This window comes from Ornithorhynchus anatinus, chromosome X1, assembly GCF_004115215.2.
Source record: "Ornithorhynchus anatinus isolate Pmale09 chromosome X1, mOrnAna1.pri.v4, whole genome shotgun sequence".
Taxonomy (NCBI): Eukaryota; Metazoa; Chordata; class Mammalia; order Monotremata; family Ornithorhynchidae; genus Ornithorhynchus; species Ornithorhynchus anatinus.
In genome coordinates this window covers 68,604,278-68,624,130 of record NC_041749.1, presented here as the reverse complement: position 1 = coordinate 68,624,130, position 19,853 = coordinate 68,604,278, and the positions used below count along the sequence as shown (strand labels likewise).

General features: G+C 41.8%; 1 protein-coding gene across 4 annotated transcripts in view; it reads right to left on the bottom strand.

Moving 5' to 3' along the window:
- The window catches only part of FHIT (fragile histidine triad diadenosine triphosphatase), a 1,434,147-nt gene that overhangs the window by 19,335 nt on the left and 1,394,959 nt on the right, over nt 1-19,853 (bottom strand). For all 4 annotated transcript variants that reach the window (XM_039910140.1, XM_039910143.1, XM_039910141.1 and 1 more), the window contains one exon: nt 11,947-12,045. In XM_039910140.1, coding sequence (XP_039766074.1) covers nt 11,947-12,045 — 99 coding nt within the window. The remainder of the gene's footprint in view (nt 1-11,946; nt 12,046-19,853) is intronic.

Sequence of the window (19,853 nt, the reverse complement as noted above, 5' to 3'; positions counted from 1 at the left end):
CAAGCATTGCTGACTCAAGGTGGTGACAGGTCTGCCCTACTCATGCCGTCTCTACTTGAGTTAGGAGAGAATCCTATTGCATTGAACCAATGGAGTTTCCTTCCAATTGGCCAGTAATCAACTGAATTGTCACTGCAATAAAGTTTAAATGTATTGGCTTTCTGGTTTCTTCAAAGACAAATATGAATGCAAAACCAGATGATGCTAAAGGGAGAATGGGAAAGAGACAAAGGAGGACTACTAGTCTGCCAACAGCATTTACAGAGGGCACAATGGATTCTTGGCACTCTAACTGGGTGTTAGAGCAATGGAGATCCAAAAGGAGACCAATTGGTCTATAGTGAAAGGCTGACTTGGTATTTAAGGTTGGGATGAGAACATTTTAATTACAGTCAAGCCTGTGTATATGTGGTAGAGTTTGTTTGAGATTACTTTTTCAATCAGATGATTTGCATTTGCTTTCCTGATTAGTGGAAAAGATGTCTCATGCAATCTTTCAGCAGGATGGAACAAAGTGATAACGAACTATGTGAAAACTTGGTCCAAGTGATCTTAGATATATACAGTCAGTATAAGAAAATACCAGAAATGGGAAAAAATACAAATAGGACAGGAAAAAACAAAAATCAAGGTAGGAAAGAGAAACAAGAAATTAAAGGAGGTAAAAAGAGAGACATGAGACACTAAGATATACAGAGGAGAGCAGGACCCCATAAAAGCAAATTGGGATGGGGAGTTGGGGAGCCCAGGAGAGAAAAGCCACAGAAGGCTTGTGAAGAACCATCACTGAAGAAAGTCATTTGAATGCATGTTTGCAAGTAGATGAGTGCAAAAGTGGGGGTTAGTATCTTGGAGAAAGTAGAGGATAAACACTTGTAGTCCAGAAAAAAGTGGACAGTTAACTTTTTTTTTCTCAACTTCATTAATCCTCAGCATATTCTGTTTGGTAGTCATTTTGGTGTGTTAACTTTTCAGAAGCCCTGCCCAGTGGGCTTGGCTTAATGAGTCCCAGAACCCTTTTACCCATGGAAAAAAAAAAACCCTGAAGCTAGCACACCTATATTTCAGTAGATGGAAGAGTGCTTCTGAGGAAGTTGAAGCATTAATTGAAGTGTTACAGGGAAGGTGAGGAAGGATAAGGATCCCAAAATCACACCAAAGAAAATTCAATTAGGTTCTATAGCAAGAGAAATAATGTAAGGTTAATTGCACTGGCTTGAGTGGAACCCAGTATACCAGAAATATTTCCATAAATACATCTAGTATTAGGAATTAGAGGTGCGGTGCCTCATTACTTTAGACTTTGCTGGAGAAGACTCCAAAGCAAATCCCAGTTGGTACCCAACTTCATGTCACCCCAAATCTACAGTTCTTGGAGCCAGAAATCTGATTTTTAGGAAAGTGAGTCAACTCTAATTTCAACAGCAAAACTGCTATTTGCCAATATCACCTTGGAAATGTGACATAAAGACATTCTTATCAAGTGAAGAAAAAATCGTGAGGAATCAACAGTGGAAGACACTGCCTTTTCCTGGCCGTTTTTCTGGGTGAAATCAATGGTTCCTTTCCAATGGTGCTTAAGCCTGAGTGCCATATGACTCAGTGAAATGAAGACATTTTCTAATATGTAAAGAATGTGAAGGTAAAGGCTAACACATTAAATAATTTTCAATGGTCACCTGTAGATAAAAATCAAGCTTAGAAGTTGGCTCTCATCATAGCCCAGAAATGGAACTGCCTAGCTGTGGATCAGGAAACATTTTATGACATTAGTATCATTAATCCTCACAGTCCTCCTAGCACTCTCTCACTGTGCATGGATCGTTACAGCTGGTAAAAGGGAGAGGTGAGACACAGGCTAAGTGGCTTACTCAGGGTTGGTGATATCAGGTCTTCACCAGGCACTCATGTTTTTCTTATGTAGATTCTTCAGTAGAAAGTTTCATTTTTACTCTCAGTGCGCTAGAGAAAATGTAATGCTCAGCACTGAACTAAAGATAATACCACCAGTTTTCTCTGAAGTCTGGCCCAGGAACTCTGACATCACCACATCATCTGACAAAGAGCATCTCACACTTTACCATCCCTCCATCTTTACCCTAAGCCTGATGGTCAATAGCGTGGTCTCAAGATGGCCTTGAACACAGGAAGATGGTCATCAGAAGGTATAGTAGTAGTAATAGTGATTCTTAAGCAGCATAGCTTAATGGAAAGAGCACAGTCCTGGGAGTCAGCTCTGCCACCTATCTGCTCTGTAACCTTGGGAAAGTTATTTAACTTCCCTGTGCCTCAGTTACCTCATCTGTAAAATGGAGATTCCATCCCCCCTCCCTCCAACTTAGACTGTGGGACAGGGACTGTGTCCAATCTGATTGTGTCTAACCCAATGCTTAGAACACATAGAACTTAACAAATACCATTAAAAAATTAAGCACTTGCTGCATGCAAGGCACTGTACTAAACACTGGGAAAGTATACAGAGGTGGGAATTAGACACAGTCCCTGGTCCTCAGTGTGTAGAGGGGAGGGTAGAGCTGCTACTTCCCTAGATGTAATTTGTCAATTGGTTGGGCTCCAGGGTCACTCAGGAGTTATGCTTATGGAAGCTGTACCACACAGTGGCTGTTCTGTTTCTGTGAGCCTCAACCTTCCAGTCTCAAACTGAATCAGCAGACTCTGTGGTGACCTAAAAGATCCTGTACCAATCCCCCTTTCATTGAATTGAAAACAAAACTGGGAACTGTCCAGAAACAAATGGTAGACACTATGATCTATTTTTCAAACTGAAATGCAGAACAGTTCACCTATAGGCATCATTTAAAATAGTCTCCAGTAGAGCTCTCGATTTATATTTGTCTTCCTTTTCCTATATAGAATAATGGACTATGACAAATTAACATAACAAAAGGTGCAGTTGCTTAATTAAAAATAGAAAAGAAATATTAACGGGGTATACCCACAATGTTTTTCCTCTTAATGGCCCATTAATATCATGTTCAAGACTTATTTAAGGGAAAATGATTATATGCTGTTTCCTTTTAAAAGCTGTTTCATTTTCAATAGCATAAAAGGGAATTTACAATGATGCTTGGGCCACTATTCTCTGGTGAAGCTCTGCTGATGGCCCAGTCAGCCCAACAATCTTCTATGGCTAACTCACTCATTCATTCAATAGTATTTATTGAGCACTTACTATGTGCAGAGCACTGTACTAAGCGCTTGGAATGTACAATTCGGCAACAGAGACAATCCCTGTCCATTGATGGGCTTACAGTCTAGTCGGGGGAGACAGACAAAAACAGTAGCAATAAATAGAATCAAGGGGATGTACACCTCATTAACAAAATAAATAGGGTAATAAAGATATATACAAATGAGCAAATGAGCACAGTGCTGAGGGGAGGGCAAGGAGCAGGGGGAAAGGGGGGAAAGGGGGCTTAGCAGAGGGGAGGTGAATGTGGGGGCAGAGAAGAAGCAGAGGGAGCAGAGGGAAAAGGGGATGCTCAGTCTGGGAAGGCCTCTTGGAGGAGGTGAGCTCTCAGTAGGGTTTTGAAGAGGGGAAGCGAGTTAGTTTGGCGGAGGTGAGGAGGAAGGGCATTCCAGAACTGCAGGAGGACGTGGGCCAGGGGTCGACGGCGGGATAGGCAAGAACAGGGGATGATGAGGAGGTGAGTGGCAGAGGAGCAGAGTGTGTAGGGTGGGCAGTCGAAAGAGAGAAGGGAGGAGAGGTAGGAGGGGGCAAGGTAGTGGAGAGCTTTGAAGCCTAGAGTGAGTAGTTTTTATTTCATGTGGAGGTTGATAGGCAACCACTGGAGGTTTTTAAGGAGGGGAGTGACATGCCCAGAGCATTTCTGCAGGAAGATGATCCGAGTAGCGGAATTAAGAATAGACTGGAGAGGGGAGAGGCAGGAGGAAGGGAGATCAGAGACAAGGCTGACACAATAATCCAGCCGGGATATTATGAGAGCCTGTACCAGTAAGATAGCCGTTTGGATGGAGAGGAAAGAGCAGATCTTGGCAATATTATAAAGGTGAGACCGGCGGGCATTGGTGGCGGATTGGATGTGTGGGGTGAATGAGAGGGCTGAGTCAAGGATGACACCAAGGTTGCGGGCTTGAGAGATGGGAAGGATGGTCGTACCATTCACAGTGACAGGGAAGTCAAGAAGAGGACAGGGCTTGGGAGGAAAGATAAGGAGCTCACTCAATGGGCATCAACCAGGAAAAACAGCAGGAAGACATGTTAGCTCTCACGGTGCCCCTGAAACCAAAGAAGGTGGCACAAGCAAGGAGGGGAGCTGTGTTCCTGGTCTCCAGAGATCCCACGATACCACTTAGGATTTACTCCTGGGACCGAAGTACTATGAGAACTCCAGAAACCTGGAAATCTATGCTTTTGAGCACTGCCAGTACTCTGCACTTGGCCATGACATCCTTGGATGACTTGCACACAGAATGAGCACCATGATTCTAGAGTTCTTCCAGCACCACTTCCTATGTAGTCTGATTTCCAGCGAAAATTGATCCAGAGTAGCCAAGATCCAGTGATGGGAGCTTAATATTTGTGGTCTAATTGAACTATTTCAATTTTTCTAAAGTCATACACTGGCTGAAAGCTATAGGCAGAGCCTTTCCCTGAAAGAGTGCATCTTTCTCCCTCTCTAGACTGTAATCTCGTTGTGGGCAGGGAATGTGTTTGTACACTCCCAAATGCTTAGTACAGTGCTCTGCATACAGTAAGCACTCAACAAATGTGAATGATTAATTCCTGAGTGACAATGCTGCCCAGAGATGTTAATTCTTATGTGCCTTATATACCTGATTTGATTTGTTATTTTTTGTTTGATGCCTGCATTTTACATTTTTACACATCAGTTGCTACCCAATTGGAAATTGAACATTGGTATTGAAGCAATTTTTATGTGCCTTTTTCCTTTTTAGAGAACATTTTTCTCTTTCAGACCCCAATGAGTTTAAACTGTACCTCAGATAATAGTTATAAATGAAACAGCTCTCATTATCCTTAATTTTTTTCAGTGTAGTATTATTGACAAACCCTAGGAGCCTTGATTTGCTCTGAGAGGTCCAAAGTGATAGGCAAATAAGGGGTCAGGGTTGATGGTGGTTGGAAAAGCCTGAAATGAAATATGACAATCAAGAAATGTTGATGATAGGATTCCAGATGTAAACAGTGGTATGTGGCTCAAAAAAAAAAAAGAGTTCCGTAAGACCAGAGGAGTCTTGTGGATTTTGGTATGCTGACAAAGTTTTTGTTTTTAGGTCAAAAATTGCTTTTTGTACTGGAAATTCCCTTTGCACATCCTCTCACCACTTCCCAAATGTACACTTGTGCTGGAGACAAGAATCGTACATAAATGATTATGTCTGCGTTTGAATCCTCATAATTCTCCCAGAACTACTTTTAGTTTAATAGGTCTGTCGTACTGCGGAAACTAAAGGCCACAGAAACTCAGATCTGAACTACCCCAATTATTCTCCCCCACATATGCCACCACTATTGATGGCAAAAGCATCAAGAGAAATGACATGATCTCTTGAGCTCCTGCAGGGCCCTCAGAAAAAATGGCTAAGTACTTAAAATCCTTAATGTCAGAGACCCAGTTTTTCTCCTATATTAATGATGCCATTTATTGAACACTTACTGTGTGCTAAGCACTGGAGTAGGTACAAGAAAAGCACATAAGACTCAGTCCCTGCCCCACACAGCAGTACACATTCTAAGAGGGAGGGAGGACACATATTTTATCTCCATTTTACAGATGAGGAACTTGAGGCCCAGGAAGGCTGTGATATATCCAAGATCATCCAGCAGGTCAGTGCTGTCACTGGAATTCAGGTCACCTCACTCTCAGTTCCCTGCTCTATCTGCTGTCATGCTGAAATATCTTAAATATTGGTGGATTTGAGATTTTTTAAATTTCAAATGAGGATTTTTTTCCCATTACGAAAAAGCTGCTGAGTCACATGGTAATCCTGAACACCGCAAAATGAAATAGAGATTGTCGATTATTTGTTTAATTGGGTCAATACAGCCATTCAAACTAGATAATTCAGGCCTCATGAGAAATCTTAAGCAGGCCTCTATTCCCAGTTTGGCTGCCTCCACTTCACTTTACTGTTCAAACCCACCAACTGTGTAATGTTGGGCAAGTCCCTTCTTCGGGTTTTCATTGCAACAATGTAGATACCAGTTACCAAAAATGTAAACTATCATCTCTTCTTCCCTATCTTCAGTGAGATGGTGTGAGGATGAAAGGATAATAAATATGCAATGTCTTTTGTAGTAGGAAGAAACACTGCAGAACTCAAAAACAATACTTTTATTGTAACAGCTGGGCCACATGATGCTGTGCTTCACCATAGTATGCAATGAACGCCAACCTACTCACTGAATCTCAGTCTCAACCATCTCTGCTAATCCCTTACCCACATGCTCCCTCTGGCCTGGATCACTCTATCACTCCATATATGACAGACTTCTAGACTGTGAGCCTGTAGTTGGGTAGGGATTGTCTCTGTATCCGAACTGTACTTTCCAAGCGCTTAGTACAGTGCTCTGCACACAGTAAGCACTCAATAAATACGATTGAATGAATGAATGAATGACCATCATTCTCCCCACCTTCAAAACCTTGCTAAAATCACATCTCTTCTAAGAGGCCTTTCCTGCCTAAACCCTCATTTCCCCTACTCCCTCTCCTCTCTGTGTTACCCATGCACATCTGTACCCTTAAACACTTGGCCTCCGAGCACTTATGTACATATCTGGAACATTTTAATTTCTGTCTCCCCTTCTACAGTGTAAATTCCTTGTGTCTAGCAACTCTATTGTCTTGTACTCTCCCAAATGCTTTGTACAGTGCCCCGCACACAGAAAGCACTCAAAAAATACCATTGATAGACTGATCCCAAGTGCTTAGTACAGTGCTCAGCACAGAGTAAATAATAAATACCAGTGATTGATTCTAGAATGGACCTGGTCTGGGCACCAAACTTGCCCTAACCCTGTGAAGAACATCTTTTCCCAGCACCCTTGTGGATTAAGGGGAGCCCCTCCCTAGAGATGTGTAACGAGGAATTCTTTCCTCCTTCATGTGGACTCTGGGGTTGACTGACATCCAGTAGGGAACTCATTATAATATGGCCCTAGACCTCAAGGACCCCAGGTGCATTGGGGTCCTCTAATGGTCACTGTTTAAAATTTGGAATCTGAGGGAGACTAATGACTGTATTAACCCAGGCCTCCCCCAAATGTTGGATGGGCATGACATACTGTGAAGAATGGGTACATTTTAGAGAACTACTCTACCAGTCATACAGATTAGTCTGGACCCACAGGTTCCTGATTGACAGTTTAAGCTTAAATGACAATTGAAATCTGTCCCACAACAATGGCACTCCAATTCTTCAAGCTATGTTCCTGGGCAATGGATGCATCATTCCTTTGACTTTCAAAGATGTAGGAAGGACTGCCTCTCTCTTCCAGGCTGAGTTCTATTCAGTGTCTGAACAATCACTCTCAATTGATTTCATTAGCTTGGCATATTTCCTGTTACTCACAATAAAATGAAGAGCAAACAAAGAAACAGAAAATAGAACAAGTAAAAATCATAGCATGGAGAAAAATATATTTGAGAGATGTATTCCTCAAAAGAAGCAGTGCGGCATAGTGGAAACAGCACGGGCTTGGGAGTCAGAGGACGTGGGTTCTAATCCCAGCTCTGCCACTTGTCTCCTCTGTGACTTTGGGCAAGTCATTTAACTTCTCTGTGGCTCAATTCCCTCATCTGTAAAATGGGGATTAAGATTGTGAGCCCCACATGGGACAACCTGATTACCTGTATCTACTCCAGTGCTTAGAACAGTGGTAGGCACATAGTAAGTGCTTAACAAATACCATCATTATTACTATTATTATTAAAAGCAGATTGGCAGAACAGCATATTAGGGGAAGACAAAAAGGGAGATTACCATTAACCCATCCTGGAACCACTTTTGGCTGGTTCAATTTAATCTATTTCTTAAAGTGTCTACCAAATCTGTTATATTGTACTCTCTTAAGCACTTAATACAGTTCTCTGCACATAATGAGCTCAATAAATACAATTGATTGATTGACAGAATATCAATCCATGATATAATTATCCTTCACATTTGAAGGTGACATTGCTGGGGGTGAAGCAGGATGTGAATGTGAGTTGTTTTGATAGAGATAGTGATAGGTTGCACTGACCCTGTTCCTCCCCCTCCCCCATCCCTCACCCCCAATGACCTGGCCACCTACTTCATCATGAAAATTAACACAATCAGGTCTGAGCTCCCCAAAGTCACCCCTCCCCCTCCTGCCTCCCCCCCAACCCTCTCCCCTACTTTCCCATCCTTCCCTGCAGTATCCTCAGAGGAGATCTCCTCCCTCCTTGCAAGTGACACCCCCTCCACCTGTGCCTCGGACCCCATTCCCGCTCACCTTATAAAAACCATCGCCCCTGCCCTCCTCCCCTCCTTAACTTCTATCTTTAACCGCTCACTCTCCAATGGCTTCTTCCCCTCTGCCTTCAAACATGCCCATGTCTTCCCCATCCTAAAAAAACCCTCTCTCGACCCCACTTCCCCTTCCAGTTATCGCCCTACCTCCCTACTACCCTTCCTTTCCAAGCTCCTAGAACGAGTCATCTACACTCGCTGCTTAAAATTCCTTAACTCCCATTCTCTCCTGGACCCCCTCCAATCTGGCTTCCGTCCCCTCCACTCTACCGAGACTGCTCTCTCTAAGGTCACCCATGACCTCCTTCTTGCCACATCCAATGGCTCCTACTCTATCCTAATCCTCCTTGACCTCTCAGCTGCCTTTGACACTGTTGATCATCCCCTTCTCCTCCACACATTATCTCACCTTGGCTTCATGGACTCCGTCCTCTCCTGGTTCTCCTCTTATCTCTCTGCCCATTCATTCTTGGTCTCCTTCACAGGCTCCTTCTCCCCCTCCCGTCCTCTAACTGTTGGGGTTCCTCAAGGGTCAGTTCTTGCCCCTCTTTTGTTCTCCATATACACTCACTCCCTCGGTGAACTCATCCGCTCTCACGGCTTCAACTATCATCTCTATGCAGATGACACACAGATCTACATCTCTGCCCCGTCCTCTCCCGCTCCCTTCAGGCTCGTATCTCCTCCTGCCTCCAGGACGTCTCTACCTGGATGTCTGCCCTCCACCTAAAACTCAACATGACCAAAACTGAGCTCCTCATCTTCCCTCCCAAGCCCTGTCCTCTCCGTGACTTTCCTATCACTGTGGATGGTACGACCATCCCTCCCGTCTCTCAGGCCCGCAACCTCGGTGTCATCTTTGACTCGGCTCTCTCGTTCACCCCACACATCCAATCCGTCACCAAAACCTGCCGGTCCCACCTTTATAATATCGCCAAGATCCGCCCTTTCCTCTCCATCCAAACAGCTATCTTACTGCTACAGGCTCTCGTAATATCCCGGCTAGATTACTGTGTCAGCCTGCTCTCTGATCTCCCTTCCTCCTCTCTCTCCCCACTCCAGTCTATTCTTCACTCCCCTGCCTGGCTCATCTTCCTGCAGAAACGCTCTGGGCATGTCACTCCCCTTCTTAAAAACCTCCAGTGGTTGCCTATCAACCTCCACATGAAACAAAAACTTCTCACTCTAGGCTTCAAGGCTCTCCATCACCTTGCTCCTTCCTACCTCTCCTCCCTTCTCTCTTTCTACTGCCCACCCCACATGCTCCACTCCTCTGCCGCCCACCTACTCACCGTCCCCCGTTCTCGCCTATCCTGCCATCGACCCCTGGGCCACGTCCTCCTGCGGTCCTGGAATGCCCTCCCTCCTCACCTCCGCCAAACTAATTCTCTTCCCCTCTTCAAAACCCTACTTAGAGCTCACCTCCTCCAAGAGGCCTTCCCAGACTGAGCTCCCCCTTTTCCCTCTGTTCCCTCTGCTCCCCCTCTACCCCCCCTTTCACCTCCCCTCAGCTAAGCCCTCTTTTCCCCCCTTTCCCTCTGCTCCTCCCCCTCTCCCTTCCCCTCCCCTCAGCACTGTGCTCATCCACTTAACTGTATATATATTCATTACCCTATTTATTTTGTTAATGAGATGTACATCACCTTGATTCTATTTATTTGCTATTGTTTTAATGAGATGTTCATCCCCTTGATTCTATTTATTGCTATTGCTTTTGTCTGTCTCCCCCGATTAGACTGTGAGCCCGTCAAAGGGCAGGGACTGCCTCTATCCGTTACCGATTTGTACATTCCAAGCGCTTAGTACAGTGCTCTGCACATAGTAAGCACTCAATAAATACTATTGAATGAATGAATGAATGACCCAGCTGTGCACTGTTGCCCAAGTCCTAGAGAAAGTCAAACTTTCTCTCAAAACTTCACCATTAATGCTGTCATCTTTTTCAGTAGGGCAGCATGGAGCTCCGAAACAGAATATCTATGTGTGCCATCCACAGCGGCAGGTGGTTACCTTGTCCTTATCAGCTTTATAATAATAGTAATAGTAATAATAATGGTACTTGTTAAGCACTTACTCTGTGCCAAACACTGTTCTAAGCACTGGGTTAGATACAAGATGATGAAGTCGGAGACATCCCCCATATGGTGCTCACAGCCTACGTAGGAGGGAGTAGGTAGGATTTAGTCCACATTTTATAGATGAGAAAACTGAGGCACAGAGCAGTGAAGTGATTTGCCCAAGGTCACATAGCAGACATGTGGGGGAGCCAAAATTAAAACCCAGGCCCTCTGACTCCCGGGCCTATGCTCTTTCCACTAGACCATGCTGCTTTACACTTCATTGTGGAGTAAGGAACTCCTAGCCACTATATGCTTCAGTCTCCTAGGACACCTAAGCTAAAGGATAACTTTCCCCAGCAGATACTATTAGATTTGTGCTGGGAAAGGGAAATCCTATGCTCTCTTTAAACAAAGAACAAATATCCCTTTGGTTCCTTCTGTCAGCTTCCTGGTAGCTTCAGAAACAAATGGATTCTGATTTTTATTTTCAAATAAACAAGGTAAGAGTGTTAGGCATCAGTTAGTTAAATCGTATTTATTGAGCACTTACTGTGTGCAGAGCACTGTACTAAGTACTTTAGAGAGTACAATATAACAATAAACAGACACCATCCCAGTCCACAATGAGTTTACAGTCTCATTTAGATGGTGGTCATCCTTTTATTGAGGATGGGACAAGAAGGAATAGATAGACAAGAAGGAATAGATAGATTCCCTCTAGACTATAAGCTCATTGTGGACAGGGATGTTTATTGCTGTATTGTACTCTCCCAAGAGCTTAGTACAGTGCTCTGCACAGAGTAAGTGCTCAATAAATATGATTGACTGATTTCCCTTGCAAGATGGGGGATTTAGATTAGGGTCTCCATCAGATCAAATTATCTACTCAGAAGGGATGGGATTCACAAAAAAGTGCTATTTAAAATTGTTGTGAACTATCCTTTTTTGGAGACTATAATTTACAATACTCTTTTAGGGGTTATTGAGTGGGCATGGTCTGTGGAGATTCCTTCTAGTCCTTCAGTTTTAATGACTAGACTCTCATGGGTGCAGGTGAAACAGGTGGCCTGATATGCTGGAGACTCAGGGAAGAGAAAAAGAGCCTTGTTCTTCTTTCATGCTAGATAGAAGGCAGAAGAATGCTCTCCTGGATGTGAAGTAGATAATCAAATCCTAGGACCAAAGAGTTCTTACTATGACTAGGGCTTTTTTACTTGACACAAACTTTGTCAATTTACTTCCTCTTGCCTTTGGCATCTAACTTGCTGTAGAAAGGAAATTGCTTAACTGCCTATTGATTCTTCTACATAGGTTCCACAATGAAAACTTTAGACTTAGAGCTGCTGGACACAACTACTAATGGGACTCATCACTTGTTTACCTGAAAATATGCCTTGAGTTCTGCAGCTTCAACTGCCATTTCTTCCTCAGATCTCCAGTGGGCAGGGAACTCTTCCTCTCCTTTGTCATGTTTCTGTAGCTTCATAAAGAAAAGGACATTAGATACAAGTCAGCGCTTCACCTAAAGCACTCTGCTTTGGGAAAGGGATTGAACATCAGCATTTCACATTCATAAACTTTTGAGTTCTCAGTCTAAATTTGTGCTCTAATTGAGTTGATTGTATACTTAAAACTCCACACCTTGCATAATTAGAGCACTTTGAAAACCACATCCATTTCACAGGTTTATTCTGGAAATCATTCGAATGATCAGTGTCAAAGCACCAATCCAATGTTAGTCAAGATTGTATCAGCCAGGACCAAAATTGGGCATGTACCCCTAGCCTTATCTCTGATAGTGGAAAATCTTCCAGGCTATTTATTGCTCAAGAGACTGCAGTTAAGGCTTTTTCACCTCCAAGAGCTGTCTCCCTCTCTCTCCCAACCGCCCCCAGTCCTGTCCCCCAGAGTTCAGGGAGCCCAGCTGACTGTTGATATAGGGGGCAGAGAGCTACTAGACCTCAGAGATACAACTATCAATTAAGTGGCTTCCAGGCCAATTACGTGATTTACACAAGGACATAAATTTGCAGAAAAATATCTCTCTGTGCCTGCACTCAATTGAATATTTTTCATCCCTTCTGTAGTGAATTGTGATAAAAAATTACAGGGATCAAATCCCCATAATGAGTCAACTGGATAATGAGCCAGACCTCAGTAGCACAATAAAGATACAGAGTCTGTTAAAGTTCTCACCCTACATTTGGGTTTGCCCTCTGCAAATGTGTCTGTGATCGCAAAATGTTTTGAAAACTTTTCAAATGTTAAAAATCAAATAGGTCAAATTGTTTGGCGAACAGAAACCACTTTGGATCAATTTGCATTTTCAAAAAGCACTTAAAGGTGTTTCTTAAGTTCTGAGCTGACAAAACATCTTTGACGCCATTTATGTCATTGAGCTAGCCTAGTTGTGTGCATGTGTGTGTGTGTGTGTGTGTGTGTGTGTATATATATATATATATATATATATATATATATATATCTCAACAATGGCACTTGAGGGCTTACTACATCCTAAGTGCTTATACATGTGACCCCTCTGTTATACTCTTTCATGCACAACTGAGATATTTATGCATTTTCAGACTAAAAGGTTCTATCTCTTCCCTGAGAAAAGGCAGAAATATAAAGAAAATTTGAATTTTGCATTTTCACTTAAACAAAAAGCCATTTTAGACCAACTGAGAACCTGAAGCTGATTATGAATTTGTACCACTTGCTCAAGAATATAGTACAAAAAAGATCAAAGGAACAGTAAACTCATTATTGGGGGAGTTTGCCCATAAAGCCAAATATCCAAATACAATATCATATCATTTATATCCAAATAAATGAGAATCTTTAGCATAAAACCTAACCACAAGTATGTGTATGAGTACTATGTATCTCATGCTCAGAATTTTGCTGTCAGCTACAGTGTTATTTTGCTACATAGATTAAATCTGTTTAGTGGGTGAAACTACATTAGAAAGCCATTTTCTTCCATGCGAAGGCAGAAAATGATACCATTGCTGCAGGCAAGTGAAATTGTATTGCTGTTCCACTAGTAGAAGACTAATTTTCATTTTTGCATCAGCTCTGGGTCCATTATAAATCCATCTCCTAACAATTCTATGGAATGATGCAGAAAGATTAAAATAAATAAAAAATATCGGCTTTGAACTTCCGGTGCTCATGTCAAAGAAAAATTATGCATACAAATCAAACACTAAGTGGTTTCATATCAACGCAAATCACAGGAATCCAAATATTGTAAAGCATGGGAATGATAACATCTTCATGGTTATTAGGGTAACTCTTGTTTTCATAAGCTTCACAGATGGTAGCATTAGGTTTAGAAATAGTTTCCAAGAAATTAAAAATGAATAAATTGAAAATCCTTTTTTTTTTTTTTACCAAACCCTGCCCCATTTTTAAGTACCTGCAAGTTCTCCCTATCATGAACTAAATCTTCAAATAAAACATATGATCTAGATAGGAAAGGGAACTTAGATTTAGGTATGTTGTTTTAAACCAATTTATCTGACACTCCTAACAGCATTCAATCTGATAAATCCCGGTGATGGCCCTGATAGTGGCTGTCTTGAAAGGTCCCAGAAGGATTGATTTGTTTCTTTTTTTCCTTTATCCCCTTTTTGCCACACTACAGTGGAACTCCGGAGATACGGACATCAAAAACTGCTGATAACAAAGGTCTTCCTCCCTTACCTATACCACAAGAAATTGTCTCAACTCTGTAAACCCTGAAGGAAAGGCTTTGGGTAGGCAAGGCAATGGGGATAGCAACAATGAGAAGCCTCAGCCTGATTACCTTTGGGACTTAGTGACAGGTGCTGCAGGTGGTAAATGCACTTAATGCAGCAAAGTATAAGCTTTACATAGACACAGAGTGTGTAAGGGAGTGTCAATCACGCATGTAGACTTAAACCACATCTTTATGCAAGAGGAGAACCACACTGTCAGTCTCCTCATCTCAAATACAAGGACATATCTCTATATAAATATATGTATATCAAGGAATTCCACAAATGATGTGAAACTCACCTTTTGGGAGCAAGGGTGATTAAAGGGAAAATGAACTGCTAGAGAAGAGTTAACACTCCAGGGAGATAAAACAGTGCTTACAGGAGTTGGCAGCATTTTCTTAACCACCAAACTGGCTTGCCCCAGGAAGATGTTTCAGGGGCAAGGAATGTTTGAGTCAATTTGATTTGAGCCAGGTGCAAACAATGAAAGACCAGAAGAGTAAGGGAATAGGAGGGATTGCTGTAGTTCCTGACCTACGACCAAAGGCTTGCTGTAGTAAACCCAGTCCTGAGAACTAGATTCAATCCTCTGAGGAGTTAAGATTTGGAGATGAGGAGGAGCTAGGACAAGGGGATACACATGTGCATGCTCTAGTGAGGTGGGAAATGGCTAGAGTGACTACATTACTCTAGGCTCAAAGAAGGACAGAGGATGGTTCTTTCTGATAGGTGCCAAAAGTCAAAAATGGAAGCCTGAAAGAGACAGAAAAAGGTAGGGGGATGGGAGGCACACAGACAGGGAAAGGGAAAAAAATATAGAGTGAAAGAAAAAAGAGAGCAGGGGGAAGGCAAAGAAAAGGACAGATAGAGAGATAAGTGGAGGCAGCAGCAACAAACACACATACACTTTCACACATTCTCACACTCTCTCACACAATCACCACACGGTTGCTGTTTCCTGCACCATCAAGCATGGTTTAGTGAATAGAGAATGGGCCTTGGAGTCAGAAGGTTGTGTGTTCAAATCCTTACTCCACCACTTGTCTGCTGTGTGACCTTGGGCAAGTCACTTCACTTATCTGTGCCTCAGTTACCTTATCTGTAAAATGGGGATTGAGATTGTGAGCCCCATATAGGACAGGGATTGAGTTCAACCTGATTTGCTTGTATCTACCCTAGTGCTTAGCTCAGTGCCTGTAAGCACTTGACAAATACCACAGTCATTATCATTATTCCTACTACTCTGCCTGCATTACAGAAGCAAAAGGCTAGGGAAGCTATGTCTTCAGTACAGCCTTCCCCCATTGCTCCCCTTCTGCTACTCAACTTCCAGCACCATTCCCATTATGAGATAGGGTCTGCTCCCTGGAAACGGGGGCAGAAATAATTTATGAGATTGAGGGCAGCAGCACAGCCAGTGACAATGGTAGAGATGGCTGTAATGTAACCACTTTCCCCTCACCAGTTGCTAGCTTCCTTCTTAAGGGTCCTTGCCATAGTCACAGCCTCGGGTATGACTGCCGCTATTGGGGCCAATCAATCTATCATATTTTTTGAGTGCTTATTGTGTGCAGAGCACTATACTAAGTAGTTGAGAGAGTATAAAAGAGTCAGTGGACACGTTTCCCATCCACAATGAGCTCACAGTCTAGAGGGGGGCCAGTTTGGAAAAGAGAACCTTAATAAGTTATGCCAATCATGATTCAAATCACAGACTGGTAATTACATTTGTATGACTGTGCTAAATTTCTTAACTCCCATCTCCCGGGATGATTTTCTCCATTATTTGAAATCTCCACACCTGAAGCTTTCTGCTTCCCTTGGCCTTCCTACTGAAGAACTTTATCTGAACTATTTGACCCAGAAGACAAATTTTCTTCTATTAAGAGCCTCACCCACTTAAGCCTCACCCTCTTCACAACATTTTCTATAGCAAAGCCATCTTTCATAAAAAATTGATACCGATGAAGAAATGCAATATCACCTCAACTGTGCAACTGTAGCTTATGGTTTCTGAAGAAATGAGTGTTTTGGGACCTGTGATGTCAATCATTAAATCAAATCATTGTTTAACAAACAAAATCTCCCTTTTAACAACCTTAATAGTTAATAAACCTCATTAGGGCTAAGACTATGATCAAGGTAAAGACTAGAGAACTAAAATTAAGGTCAGAGGTAGGGTTAGGATTAGGCTTGGGGCTAAAGATATTTATGGAAATTCAGGATAGGTTTTGATGATTGGCATTTTAGATGCCTGGATTATTTGTTAATGGTTTTGACTGTGTTTATAACTATCAGTACACAATGAGGTAAAGCTTCATTTTTACTGATATCAAGTAAAGGCTCAAATAACAATGTCAATTGAAGCTTTATACCAGTTTTTAAATGGGCTGTTTCCCCGGGAAATAATGTTCAGCAGCTAATACAGTGCATTGCAGAAAGTAGGTGCTAAATAAATGGTGTTGATAGTGATGACTATTGTCTCCTGTGGGGAATTTTGATTTCAGATACAGTCTATTGACAGTGTGATCACACTACATTTCCTCAGTGGAAATTTACTTAAACTGTGAAATTTGAAATGTTGTTTATTTACCTGCCTCCTCTGGCAAAGCTTGCAGCAATTCCATATTAGCAGGAGCCTACCCAACCCAAGTGCCATTTCCTTGCAATTAGAAAGCTTTCTTTTAAGCATAATATTTTGCATTTCTTCAAAGCATTCCCAAGGGATGAATTGATACATAAACGTAGAAGAAAAATGTATCAGTGAATGAGGTTGTATTGTCATTTGAGCATGGATATGTTCTCCTTAAACTATTTAAACTCACTCGATGCGGGACAATATAAGGTTTCAAAATCTAGTATGTTAGCTTAAAAGCAAAACCACTTTCACATACAAACCTATTAGGACTTTTTGACCCATGATTGAGAAATACTACATTTAGGTTTTCTTTCTCATGAAGCGACCATACTAGTAATCCATAAAACTAGTAATTCATAAACTTCCATTTGTATCCATTTTCACTTTTCAGTCCTGTACTAACACTTCCACCTCAGAGGCATGCAACCCACATGCTTGCTATGTTAATGTAATAAAGAATAGTGGCCCAACTATGGCTCATGGGGGCCTTGTCTTCACTTGCTGAATGGCATGTGGTGAAACGCTATTATCTGTTACTTTGTAGGAGCAATGGGCTGCAAATGCTGTTGCTCCAAGCTTTTTGAAAGCGGTTACATCCCCACCCTGCTTTCCGCCACTTGCCGCTACCCTCTTGACCCCAGGAAGCCCCTTTGCCATCTCAAGTAAATTAATTTATTTTCATCTATAATTCTTGACCACTTTAGGTTTTAGTTTGTGGCAAAGTCTCGTGCCACCAGTATCTTTCTACATGCAGGCTTCTGTCTTTTGCAGTTGGACCTGAGTACAAGCCAGGCTTTCTACATCCACTACTGGTTTTACCTTGGCAAATAAATGAAGGATTTTTATAAATGGGGAAGGAAAAGTGATAAACAAATATTTTCACAGTTATCTTAGTTTAAATTCAATAATGGAAGTGATGAATGTTTTGTCTGCTCCTATGAAGCTTTCTCCAGGAAGAATAGGGTTTGTAGAATTTGAACCAAAAGCTTTATTCATATTTGACAATCAAAGTCTGAGATGTCTTATATAAGGAGATATCTATTCCTACAAAGCTTTGAAAAATGAATTTTTATCTGCTGACATACTTATTTTATCTACCTGAAATGATTTTCTATGGCAGGAGTCTTAACTGGATAAAATAAAATATATATTTTATATATATATAAAATCACATATATGTATATATATATATTCATTCTCCAATCCCCATGAAATAACAGTAGGTGCTTTCTCTTAGCTTATATTTACAACTTTTAAGTTCTCATTACATTAAATTGCTAAAATGTCCATGAATAACAACCTGTAAATTGCAGGCATTTGAGAATGTTATGGATGGCATAATGCATTGCAAAGATTACTTTTCAAATATAATAATAACAAAGATACTAACCTAATTAGAGAAGCAGCATGGCTTAATGGATAGAGCATGGGGCTGGGAGTCAAAAGGACCTGGCTTCTAATGCCAACTCTACTGTGTGACCTTGGGCAAGACACTTCACTTCTCTGTGCCTCAGTTACCTCATCTGTAAAATGGGGATTAGGACTGTGACCACCACGTGGGACAGGGGTTGTGTCCAACCCAATTTGCTTATTTCCACACCAGCTCTTAGTACAGTGCCTGGCACCTAATAAGTGCTTAAAAAATGCTGCAATTATTATTATTATTATTTTCAAATCTCCATTTTTTCATTTGAAAATTTGGAAAAATACATAGCTCAAATATAAAATGTCATATGGTACCAAACCAACAAATCACTCACTCATTTAACATACCAAAGAATACAGGAACAAATATGAAAGTCAAGAAGTGAGTGTGACTGTGTGTGTGGCAGCGTGGCTCAGTGGAAAGAGCATGGGCTTTGGAGTCAGGGGTCATGAGTTCGAATCCCAGCTCTGCCACTTGTCAGCTGTGTGACTGTGGGCAAGTCACTTAACTTCTCTGTGCCTCAGTTACCTCATCTGTAAAATGGGGATTAAGACTGTGAGCCCCACGTGGGACAACCTGATACCCCTGTGTCTACCCCAGTGCTTAGAACAGTGCTCTGCACATAGTAAGCGCTTAACAAATACCAACATTATTATTATTATTATTATTATTCCTTGTTTTTATAGCTGTCACTATCGATGGCAAGTTCTTATTCACCATGTATTCGACTACAGCTGAAAATCATGACCACCAAACCCTGAGGCACTGTTTGCACTTAAGGAAAGATCCTTCCTGGGCAAACAGGGTTTGTCCACATACAGAGCATGTTTGATTTCAGGCCTGACTCTTTGCATCTCAATCTTTTTAAAATGTTTGCTCAAGGGGAGTAATGATAATAATAATGATGGTATTCGTTAAGTGCTTACTATGTGCCAAGCACTGTTCTAAGCACTGGGGGAGATACAAGGTTATCAGGTTGTCCCTCATGGGGCTCACAGTTTTAATCCCCATTTTACAGATGAGGTAACTGAAGCACAGAGAAGTTAAGTGGCTTGCCCAACCTCACACAGCTGACAAGTGGCAGAACTGGGATTAGAACCCACGACCTCTGACTCCCAAGACTGGGCTCTTTGCACTAAGCCATGGAGTAGCAGAAATAATATTAAGTGCTTACTGTGTACAGGACAATCAATTAATAATAATAATAATGATAATAAATAAGTAGAGAATATCTGTTATATTGTGGTGTTGAATTCTCCCAAGCATTTGGTACAGTGCTCTGAACACAGTAAGCACTCAATAAATACAATTGACTGATTGAATAATAATAATCATGATTATGGTATTTGTTAGGTGCTTACTATGTGCCAAGCACTGTACTAAGCACTGGGGTAAATACAAGTTAATCATATCCCACATGGGGCAGGAGAACAGGTATTAAATCCCCATTTCAAAGATGAGGGAACTGAGGCACAGAG